This window comes from Ornithorhynchus anatinus, chromosome 5, assembly GCF_004115215.2.
Source record: "Ornithorhynchus anatinus isolate Pmale09 chromosome 5, mOrnAna1.pri.v4, whole genome shotgun sequence".
Lineage (NCBI taxonomy): Eukaryota > Metazoa > Chordata > Mammalia > Monotremata > Ornithorhynchidae > Ornithorhynchus > Ornithorhynchus anatinus.
The window spans coordinates 65,174,676-65,187,200 of NC_041732.1; the positions used below are offsets into that span (position 1 = coordinate 65,174,676).

At 41.8% G+C, this 12,525-nt stretch overlaps 1 protein-coding gene across 4 annotated transcripts in view; it reads right to left on the reverse strand.

Annotated features, from left to right (window-relative positions):
• Nucleotides 1–12,525, reverse strand: part of PRDM2 (PR/SET domain 2) — a 186,639-nt gene that overhangs the window by 156,528 nt on the left and 17,586 nt on the right. For 3 of the 4 annotated variants that reach the window (XM_029064399.1, XM_029064402.1, XM_029064401.1), the window contains exons 2-3: nucleotides 7,340–7,457; nucleotides 3,338–3,441 (exon numbers count right to left, since the gene is read on the reverse strand). In XM_029064399.1, the coding sequence (XP_028920232.1) occupies nucleotides 3,338–3,441; nucleotides 7,340–7,457 (222 nt within the window). Of the gene's footprint in view, nucleotides 1–3,337; nucleotides 3,442–7,339; nucleotides 7,458–12,525 lie in introns of those variants that run through there. The other variant, XM_029064403.1, reaches the window with a different exon arrangement.

Here is a 12,525-nt window from a genome sequence, read left to right on the forward strand (position 1 = left end):
TTGGCCCTAGAGATTTACCACGCCTATTGTTCACTGGTATTGTTAATACTTCCCTGATCTCTAGAACTACCGGCTGCCATGGCATTTTTGCTCAAGTGGTCAATGTAATCATGCAGCGTGACTCAGTGGAAAGAGCATGGGCTTTGGAGTCAGAGGTCATGGGTTCGAATCCCGGCTCGGCCACTTGTCAGCTGTGTGACTGTGGGCGAGTCACTTAACTTCTCTGTGCCTCAGTTACCTCATCTGTAAAATGGGGATTAAGACTTTGAGCCCCACGTGGGACAACCTCATTCCCCTGTGTCTACCCCAGTGCTTAGAACAGCGCTCTGCACATAGTAAGCGCTTAACAAATACCAACATTATAGAATCAGTTGGACTGTTAACAGGGTGAATGTGAGTACAAAGTCAAAATTTTCTAGGTTTAACATTTTTCTTTGTCCTAGCCCCTTGAAATTATTTCAGTGCAGTGACAGTTGTAACTTTACAACACCACAGATGTATTAAAAATGTAAAGAAACTGTTCTAAATGTATTTTCCAACCAACTTCATACAAATTTGAAAATCAAATGCAGTCGGTTCTCCTATGAAGTGGGGAATACATTCTTAGTGAACTTTGTATTACTGAAAACTCCCATTCAATTACAGGAGCCTTGAGAGACCACATGCAGATGTGCCTAACTTTTTCTCCTGACTTCATATCACATTCTATCCAGAGAGAAACACGTTGAAAATTCACAAGTGGCTTTCTATCCAAAACGTGTAATGAAAATACGCATTATGAGGGAATGGGGTATACTATTTAAAACACACAAGAAGCCTCAAAAACATCATTATTTTTACCTACCCAGAAAGGAAGCGGCTACCTAAAATTGTTAACCTGACCAATTAGATTTAAGCAGACAGTCTGATGATCCATTATCTTTTCTAAAATGCCTTGCACCACATATCCTTACCCATAATGTCATATTGCAATTTAGAATGAAAAGGCAGAGTTATATGGGCATATAGACTGGCTTTTCACAAGTATGGAAGCCCATAATCCAGAAACCAACACCTTATTTTGGCAGCAGAGTTGGTTTACTCCAATGAAGCTTAGAGTTGTGCCAGAGAGAGATTCTCTCGCCTGGGTTACCCATAATGGAAAGGTCTAAGCCGAAGCGTCGGACAAAGTTGATTCACCTGTGCTGGGCAGCAGCGGCATGGTGAAGAGTGAAAGGCGGATGAACAAATGATCAAAATATTAATCAAAGACAATGGCAGAGACTTAAGTTTTTACTGTGCAGAAGAGGGCAACAGTAAATCACTTTTGTATAGTCCATAAAATTGCTATGACTCAGAAATGACTTGATGGCAATGATGATAATGATGCAAGAAATAAATATGCATCAAAATAGGTCAGTCTCATTCTTCAAAATCTAAGACTGACTTTGCAGTTTCTGAATAATCTGTATCAAGAGCTGCTTGTAGAATGGCTTACTTTGACTAATGGTACAAGCAGTAGATGAGTTTGTGAAATATTGTACAGCAGTATCGTGTTGCTCTATAAAGATGCACTTGCTAGCTTATTGAGTATCATCATTGAAAGGTTTAACTCTCACTTAGCTCAAGGTTATTAGGTATTTTCCCTGGGGAAATTTGCTATTGTAGATTCAATTCATACTTGGGTTCAACTTTGGGGCCTATCTATTTAGGTGAGTCTACGATGTCACTTGTATTTTCTTAATGGAACGTTACCTTTCATGGTTTCAATGTCACGTTTTGTGTAATTCATTTCCTTCACTGTGATGGTCTTAAAGTCATCTACTTATTCTAAACATTAATTTATCTTCAATTCATCGTATAAGAAAGGGGCTAGCAGAACAGTGGTTCTCAAAGCAGATTTCTGATCCAGTGTGTTTCTTGTGGGGATTTTCAAGGCTAGCAGGGGCTACTAGAAGTCCAAGTACCTGGTGAATAGGAAATCAAGCACTTGGATGCAACTGAACGTAGAGAAAGAAAAAAGGTCAAGATATATAAAATAAGAGTTAAGAATCATAAACTATGGGCATGACACCCCCGGAAACAAGCACAAAAGTAACAAATGGCAGGTACTTGAAATTTAATCAGATGCAGGGGATTCTGTGGCAAAAATGTGCTGGGGAGCCACTGTTCTTTGAAATTGTTTGCCCATAAATGTGTCTATGATGTATAATCTCTTTTTTGATATAAGCTGCATATGTGTGTGTGAATCTGCTATTGTAAGAGTTGGTTAAAAATACACAAATTTTTTAGAGGTGATTCTTTGAAATAAAGGTCACATTTCAAGTCTGAGGATGACACTTCTGAAGGTGTTCTTTTTCTAGCGGTGGTAGGTATCTTTCTACCCCATTGGGTGGGTGGTACACTTCTAGAGGGCAGCAATTGTGTATCTTGCTTTGGATGTTCTCTCCTAAAAACTTAATGCAACACAATGATGTTCTTTCTTTGAGTATGAAGGACAATTAAATATACACTGTGTAGTCAATAAGCTGTCAATAAACACCACTGAGGAGGAGGATGACTGTCATCAGTGAAAAGGTTAAATCGTTCCTTGAGATAATTATTTTCCTCTTTTACAGTAAATCCTTTTTAGATATATAAGAGCTTTACAGCTTTTGAGCTCATCATCTGGTGACTTTTTTCCTTCACTTTTAAACTTTCATTTTAGATCACCAAAGAATTCTGTTGAAATTGTTACATAATATCTATACGGATACAAGATAGCATGAAGATGGTTGGTAACTAGGACTAGGATCGCTTTTGAGAATTCATCAACCTTCTATTTGGAAATACCATTTCTAAAGTAAAGTTTGAGCACATTTAAAACAATGTTCATTTACAATGGTAACTTTCAGCCTTAAATTTTTACAATTATGCGTGAAGGAAAAGTAGGCTTTTCTTTCAAGCTAAAGAGCATCATGCTATCATTAGCTGGAGAAATGCCAAACCATATCTTATTTACTGTCATCTACAGAGTATTTTTCCTGATGTATACACAGAAGCCTGTAAAGTGATAGATGATTTCACAAGAGGTCAAGGACCTTCTGCAAAATTTAATAGCACGTTCACTGCGGAACAAAACTTGTACCTGACACTGTGAAGAAGGTTGAATTTCATCTTCATTATGCAAAACAACTGTACAATCTATAGTTTAGAGCTCTAAAGATGCTCATTTTCTCATATTTTCCCTTAATCGAAACAAGTTCTAAATATAAGGCTCATGGAAATTAGAAAAAAAGACCTATGGAAAAGTTACATACTCTGGGGGGCGTGGAGGGGATATGCAAAATGCTCCACATTTTCTTGAATAGTTTCTTACCTCCCACATGTATACATTGTTCTTAACTTGGGATCTTTTTTTCTTGTCACCTACAAATGGTCCAAACTTTTTGCCTTTTAAAATTGGCTTTGAGGCCCAGACACCTAAAAGATATAATTAGAGATTTCACAATTGGGTTTTTTATTCCAAGTAAAAGCTGTACTTTTCGACAAAATGAATACATGTTTTATAAGAGAAGTATGACTGAGGCATAAAAGACTGGTTACTATGAAAACAATGAAGAGTATAAAGTTAATTATACCAAATGCAGCAAAACTTTGCAATGAAGGGTTAAAATGGCAATTGTCACTGGCCCAATGAAAACCAGGACTATTTTACACTGAAAAAACATTTCTTAAACTAGAAGCATGTCTAGGGTTTCTTAAGAGTAACCACTCCTTATTTAGAGTCCTACCTCTTCATCCAGCTGACTTTGGCCTTGTCTTGATTGGTTTGTAAAATTATACTGAGTGATTTAGGTGAAATACATATGCTGATTACCTACATCAGAAATCCTCTAAAAGGCACAGTGAGCTCTCTTACTACGCAAGAGTTATATTTCTGAAAAATATCATAATTCAGAAAACTCAGGCTACTGTACTCTCCCAAGCGCTCACTACATTGCTCTGCACACTGTAAGCACCCCCAAAATAGCTTTGATTTATTATAGGAGTCACAACTTGGCCAAGGCTAAGCACGGCCACAAAAGTGTTTGTTCCTATCCCACATCTATATCCAGCAGATGTATGTTGTGGGAAAATATCCAGTAATTCCCTAATAACTTTCTATCTACAACTCATAATGAAGGCACACGGAGAAGAAATGGCTGAAAAACACACATTAGATGAGAATTTCATGATGTGGGGTGCAGACCTATCTTTGGAGAAAAGCAGTTAAGAATGCCAAGTATAAATTCATTATAATACCAAAAAGACTTTCATAATTCTGGTTTTTTTTAAAGTCACTTCTACAGTACTGAGCATTAGGAAAACTACTGAGCACTATGAAAAGTACTGAGATAGATACAAATCAATCAGTGAAATTTATTAATATAAAACAATGATGACAATGATAATTGGGGTATTTGTTTAGCATTTTCTCTGTGCCAGGCACTTTACTGACCACTGGGGTGGATGCAAGCAAATCAGGTTGGGGACAGTCCCTGTCTCATATTGGGCTCACAGTCTTAACCCCCCTTTTACAGATGAGGTAACTGAGGCACAAAGAAGTTACGTGACTTGCTCAAAATGTCACAGCAGACAAGTGGTGGAGCTGGGATTAGAACCTAAGTCCTTCTGACTCCCAGGCCCATACTTTAATTCACTAGGCCATTTATTGAGCACTTATTATGTGCAGGGCACTTCAATAAGCACTTGGGAGAATACCATAAACAGACTTGGTAAATACATTTCCTGCCCACAAGGAGCTTACAGTCTAGAGGGAGAAACAGATAAATAAATGATCTGCCTGCATGCAGAGAAATGCTGTGAGACTGAAGGTGAGGTTAATATCACATGTTTAAAGGGTATAGATTCAAATGTAGTATAAATGTCACAGAAGGGAGAAGGAATAGAGAAAATAAATCAACTAAACTTATTGTTTGCTGTGCACAGAGCACTAGATTAAGCTTTTGGGAGAGTACAATATAACAGTATAACAGAGTTGGTAGACACATTCCTGCCCAGAATAAGTTTACAATCTAGAGGAAATGAGGGCTTAGCAGGGGAAAGCCTCTTGAGGAGATATAAGAAGTATAGCCTAGTAGCTAGAGCACAGGTCTGGGAGTCAGAAGAACTTGAGTTCTGATCCTAGCTCTGCCACTTGACTGCTGTGTGACATTGGGTGTATCACTTAACTTCTCTGTACTTCAGTTACCTCATCTGTAAAATGGGGATCAAGACTGAATGCCATGTGGGATGTGGACTGTGTACAACCTGATTATCTTCTATCTACGAAGGCACTTAGTACGCTGCCTGGCACACAGTAAGTGCTTAACAGAAATCATAAAAAATTATAAAAATAAGGCTTTGAAGGTGGGGAGAGTGGGTTGGTCTGCCATATGAGTGCTTTAAGCCATTTAACCGCTTAGTTCAGTGTTCTGCACACAGTAAGCACTCAATAAATACAATTGAATGAAAGAATGAATATATGGAGGGGGAGAGAGCTCCAGGCCAGAGGAAGGATGTGGGCAGGGGCGTGGCGGCGAGATAGATGAGACTGAGGTCGAGTGAATGAATTGATGTTAGAGGAGGAAAGTGTACAGACTGAGCTGTAGTAGAATATCAGTGAGGTATGGTAGAAGGGGCAAGCTGAGATGAGAAAATTCAATCAGGCACAGTCCCTCCCCCACTTGGGGCTCACATTCTTTTACATTCTTTCTGAATTGTTTTCTGACGTTCTGAAAACAGAACTTATGATTTCCATCATTCTACATCTGACACCACCATTTGGATAATAACTCACCCCCTTTTTTTTTCTAAGAGAAATTTAGAATCATTTCAAAACATAGTTGACATTCCTTTTACTGATCTGAAATCTCATCCCCTGCTCTGAAGAGTAGAAAGAGTAAATCCAGTTGAAATACTGGAACTAGACACGTTTAATTTGAGACATAACCAACAGGAACACCCCCCCCACACACACACACACACAAAAGAATAAAAGCATAAATTCCAACTCACCAACACCGAACTGAAAAATTAGCTCTTGTCCTACTTGTCAAATTATAGACCAGAAAATAAAACTTGAGCTTGATTTGGTTTTTAATAAAATAAAAGGAAAACAGACAATTCATAATTGGGTCATATTTACATGTCACCACCTCATCTATTTCTCTTCATTAAGCTCTTATTTTATCATGACCCACACGTGCTTAATACAGTGCCCTGAACATAGTAAGTGCTCAATGAATACCAATGAGTGATTGAAATTTTAATTCAAGGTTTCAATAAAGCCGCTTACCTTTAATAATAATTTGGCATTTGTTAAGCGCTTCCTATGTGCCAGGCACTGTTCTAGGCGCTGGAGTAGGTACAAGCTAATCAGTTTGGACACAGTCCAATCTTAATCCCCATTTTACAGATGAGATAACTGAGGGATAGAGAAGCTAAGTGAATTGCCCAAGGTCACACAGCAGATAAATGGAGCCGGGACTAGAACCCAGGACCCCCTGACTCCCATACCCATGCTCTATCCGCTAGGCCACACGACAGAGGATACACAAGTATCCTGCCCACAAGAAGCCTATAGGTATGTGCCTTAGTTTTGTGGAGCCTAAAGGGTACAGATCCAAATGCTTAAGTGAAATAGAAGGAAATGGGAATAAGATCAGGGTTTTGTCCAGACAGCCTTCATGGAGGAGATACGATTTTAGTTTGGTTTTGAATGTGGGGAGAATAAGCTCTCAATAAGTATGACTGATCGAGTGGGAGAGTAGTGGTCTGTCATATATGAAGAGGGAGGGAGCTCCAGACTAGAGTGAAATAAGCTAGGATGGGGAGATCTGACTGACTGCTTTAAAGCCTTTTTTAAGGAATCTGTTTGATGTAGAGGTAGGATGGGCAACCCCTGGAGTTTCTTGAGGAGTGGGAAGACAGACTGAACATTAAAAAAAATAATGATAAATGATCTGGGCAGCTGAGTGAAATAAGGACGGGACTGGGGAGAGGCAGAGGCAAGGAGGTCAGGGAGAGGCTGATGCAGTAGGCGAGGTGAGATACGATAAGTGCTTGGATCAACGTGGAAGCAGTTTAGATGGAGAGGAAAGTGTGGTATCTAAGAGTTGCCGTGCAGGTGGCAGGGAATGTGTCTGCTGCAGTGTACTCTTCCAAACACTTGGGACAGAGCTCTCTACACAGTAAGCCCTCAATAAATGCCCCTGACTGACTGACTGATTGATGTGTATGAATAGGCAAACCCTGAAAACTGAAGAATAAACATCAACCCACCATTTTATATTTTGGAAGAATATTCCTTTGGTCTCCTCCCAGTGAAAACACTCACCAAGCCGTGTCTTGTCAACAGCAGAAGGGGACAGGTTCACTCCCTCGGGAAGTCCTCGAAGGACATGAGCGGGTACATCAGCTAGGGTCTCAACTGCTTCCTCAGATTTGGTAGAATCCTAGAAGTAAAAAGCAGTAGGATCACACCAGCGAACGAGAACAAATATATCGGATGGAGTCAGCCTTTCGACTGGAAAATCCAAAATCAATCAAAACCCAAAATTAAGATGTCGAAATACTACAGCGCTGGTGTCATTCAGTACTTTTAATAAGGGCTTGAGCTTTCCCTGATAGGTGTTTATGCACCTCAAGAGAAAAGTGGATCAATCAATCAGTCGTGTTTACTGAGCGCTCTGTGTGTGCAGAGTACTAGGCGCTAGAGAGATTACAATATAGCAGAGGTGGTAGACATGATCCCTTCCCACACTGAGCTTACAGTCTAGAGGAGATACTACTTCAAAAACCAAGCATGCCTTTATAAACTGTTTCAGTCAGGCAATGTGTGCCCAAAACAAAATACCATAATCTATCATTTTAAATGCTTGCTAAATTGCCATTATCCCTTATACTATATAGGTATAATTTCAAAGGTTTGCTAACTTGCCCATGATCTATTACACTATATTGGTATTATCTAATTATTCTCACATATTTGAAGTGTGTTTTTAATCCCATCAGGCCACATTCTGCCCTGAAACACACTTGATAGAAAATGATTTATAAGTTTCCTACTGAAATAGGGTTGACATGGCTCGGGGACCGGCAGAGAGGAGACAGAGGTTCTAATCTGCTCTACCATTCTACCAGCTCTATCGTCTCTACCATCGGCTTGCAGTGAAACGTTGGGCAAGTCACTTCACACATCCCCATCTTAGCCTGTAAAATGGGTGATAATAATAACGGGGATGAAGTATACTTTAGAAAAATTAAAAAGCTATACCAGGAGTCAGCAACCTTTTGATGGAGAAAAGCCATTCAGAATGAGCAGCTGTTGAGCAAAAAACCCCCGAAACATCCTCCCAATTTAAACCACATGTTAGCATACGTTACGGCACTGTGAATCTAAAGTTTTAAACGTCTCATCCTCATCCCCATGGAGCAGCAGTGATTTTAAACGTGTTGCCCTCCCACTCCACCCCTGGGCAAGCCCTCTGGGCAGTCACTGAGTCAGATTAACTTCTCCCCTCCACACTGCAAGTCCAGGGTTACTCCATTTTATGCCCCACCCCCGCCATGTCTGGGTCATCTTTACATCACCCTGAGCATGGTGAAATGTGACAGTGTCATCATCCTGCACAGTTGCTTCATAGTAAACAGCTGTGGCTACCAGTGAGAGAAGGGAGAGAGAGGAAGAAACGTGGATAGGAGGGGGCAAGCAGCCTGAGTGCTTTAAAGCCGACGGTAAGGAGTTTCTCTTTGATGCGCAGTTGGATGAGCAACCACTGGAGGTTCTGAAGGAGTGGGGAAATATGGACTGAATGGATTTTTAGAAAACGGATCCACGCAACAGAGAAAAGCGTGACCTGGAATGACAGGAGGCAGGGAGGTCAGGAAGGAGGTTGATGCAGTAGTCAAGTGGAATAGGATAAGGGCTTGGATCAGCATTGTAGTGATGCTCTGAAGGTAGGACTGGAAGGATTTACTGACAGATTGAATCTTGAGATGAATGAGATAGAGTGGACAAGGAGGAGGAGGAGAGTTGAGCCTATAAATGAATATGCTGATATACACATAAAAATATTAAGGAGGCAAAGTTTCATTTGTAAGGGGAAACACTGAGCAAGGATTTTTAAAGGAGGCATCAAGGGCAAGATTCAAAACAATGCTAAATAGAAGAATTTGCCCCCAAGAAAGAAGCACTTACAGTTTAAGAAAAAAAGTGTTTTCCTTTATGTACTTGGAAAAAAAAGGAAACATGCAAATTTAGAGACTACCAGCTTTCTCATTTTTTTATATGATGGGGAAACTTCAAAGGAAATATAAAAAAGCCTCAAAGTAAACAATATAAAAGCCAAGTCCAAATATACCCCATCTGTTGTAGTGTATGCAGTTGAGGAGGGAGAAAAAACTACAGAGGGCAAACCACTGAAGAATCAAACATGGCACGTCCCTGAGGTTCAATTATTTTTTCAATCCTACTAGCCCCAAATAAAATCTCTTTGATCCGTGTTATAAAAAAAATAGAAGTTCTCAGTTCTCTCTCTTGGAATGTATTTTACTTTTCCAATCTGAATTAATGTGAAAGACATATGCCGCCTCACTGGCCCAGTTAGCCAGGGTGGGGGTCTCAGTTTGAGGAGAATCCTGACCGGATCCAGTGGTTGCCCATCCACCTTCACATCAAATAGAAACTTCTTACCATTGGCTCAGTCCCTCCTACCTTGCTTCACTGATCTTCTACTACAGCCCAGCCCACACACTTTGCTCCCCTAGCGCCAGCTTACTCACTTTGCCTTGATCTTGTCTATCTCAACGCCAACCCTTTTCCCACTTCCTCCTCCTAGCCCGGAATTCCTCCTCCTCTCCCCCTCCCAGCAATCAATCATATTTATTCAGTGCTTACTGTGTGCAGAACACTATATGAAGTGCTTGGGAGGGTACAATATAACAGATTTGGTAGACACGTTCCCTGCCCACAGCAAGTTTATTCAATCGTATTTATTGAGTGCTTACTTTGTGCAGAGCGCTGTACTAAGGGCTTGGAAAGTACAATTTGGCATCAGATAGAGACAATCCCTACACAACAATGGGGTCACGGTCTAAGAAGGGAGAGGCAGACATTAATGCAAATAAATTATGGATACACACATAGTGCTGTGGGGCTGAGGGGTAGGTAAATAATAATAATAATAATTAAGGTATTTGTTAAGCGCTTACTATGTGCCAAGCACTGTTCGAAGAGCTGGGGGAGATACAAGGTGATCAGGTTGTCCCACGTAGGGCTCACAGTCTCAATCCCCATTTTACAGATGAGGTAACTGAGGCCAAAAGAAGTGAAGTGACTTGCCCAAGGTCACACAGCAGACAAGTAGCAAAGGAGGGATTAGAACCCACGACCTCTTACTCCCAAGCCCATGCTCTTGCACCTAGGCCATGTTGTTTCTCTATAAAGAGAACAAATCCAAGTTCAAAGGTGTCGCAAAAGGCAATGGAAGAAAATCCATCCCCTCCACCTGCGTCTCTGACTCATCCCTTTCCACCTTATCAAAGCCCGTGCCAACTCCCTTCTTCCCTCCCTGACTTCCATGATCAACTGTTCACTCTCCAGTGGCTTTTCCCCCACTGCTTTCAAACTTGTTCATGTCTCCCCATTCGAAAAAAGATCTCCCTTGATCCCACATCTCCCTTCAGTTATCACCCCATCTCCCTCCTACCATCGCTCTCCAAACTCCTAGAGTGAGTTGTCTACACCCGCTGCCTCAAGTTCTTCTCCTCCAATTCTCTCCTTGACCCACGGAAAGCGTCCTCTCAAAGATCACCAATGGTCTCCTTCTTGCCAAATCCAATGGCCTCTATTCCATCCCAATCCTTCTCGACCTCTCGACTGCCGACGACACTGTTAACCACCCCCTTCTCCTGAAAACACTATCCAATTTTGGCTTCACTGACACTATCCTCTCCTGGTTTTCCTCCTGTCTCTCTGGTCGCTCAGTCCCTTTTGGGGGTTCTTCTTCTGCCTCCAACTCCATATATGCCAGACCACTGCTCTCCCCAGTGATTATTAAAGCCTTATAAAGGTCACATCTCTTCCAAGAGGCCTTCGCTGATTAATCAGTGACATTTTTTGAGTGTTTACTATGCGCAGAGCACTGTACTAAGCACTTAGGAGATTTACAGGGCAACAGAAATAGCGGACATGTTCCCTGTCCATGATGAGTTTACAGTCTAGATTAAGTGTTCTTTTCCCTGGGCTCCCTCTCCCTTCCATGTCATCTGTGCACTTGGATCTGTGACCTTTGGGCATTTGATATTAGCCCCACCCTCAACCCCACAGCACTTAAGTACACATCTGTAAATTATATTATAAATCATTTATTTATATTAATGTCAGTCACCTCCTCTAAACTGTAAACCTGACATGGGTAGGTTAGACATCTATCGTCTCTGTTATATTGTACTCTCCTAAGCGCTCAGTACACTGCTGAGCACACACTAAGCACTCAATAAATGCCACTGACGGTGATGATCTTGTTTTTCTTTTATTTATTAAGCCAGCTCCCCTGCCTGGCACCTGCGTCCCACTCTCCAGCTGCCGAAAACTGGATCACATGGGGGTGGGACCTGGATAGTGGTGGTAATGAAGCAGCATGGCCTAGAGGAAAGAGCCCGGGCCTGGGAGTCAGAAGGACCTGGGTTCTCATCCCAGCTTCAGCACTTTTCTGCTATGCGACCTTGGCCAAATCATTTAACATCTCTGTGTCTCAGTTCCCTCATCTGCGAAATGGGAATCAATACCTGCTCTCCCTCTGACTTTGCCTGTGAGCCCTATGTGGGCCCTGATTATCTTGTATCCCCCCAAAGGTTAGTACCCTGCTGGATGCATTGAAAGCACTTAATAATTACCACTAATACTGGTAATAGTAATGGTAGTCATGGTAATTATTGAGCACCCACTGGGTGCAATGCACTGAACTGAGCACTTGGAAAAGTGCAATGGAAGCATGGGACATGTTCCCTGCCCATGGGGAGTTTCCACTAAGGCCATATCCTCATTCACCCCACACATCCAATCCGTCACCGAGACCTGCCGGTCTCACCTTTATAATATCGCCAAGATCCGCCCTTTCCTCTCCACCCAAACTGCTATTTTACTGCTACAGGCTCTCATAGTATCCCGGCTGGATTATTGTGTCAGCCTTCTCTCTGATCTCCCTTACTCCTGCCTCTCCCCGCTCCAGTCTATTCTTCATTCTGCTGCCCGGCTCATCTTACTGCAGAAACGCTCTGGGCATGTCACTCCCCTTCTTAAAAATCTCCAAGGGTTGCCCATCAACCTCTGCACGTAACAAAAACTTCTCACTCTAGGCTTCAAGGCTCTCCATCCCCTTGCCCCCTCCTACCTCTCCTCCCTTCTCTCTTTCTACTGCCCACCCGGCACGCTCCGCTCCTCTGCCGCCCACCTCCTCACCGTCCCCCGTTCATGCCTATCCCGCCGTCAACCCCAGAGGCACGTCCTCCCGCTGTCCT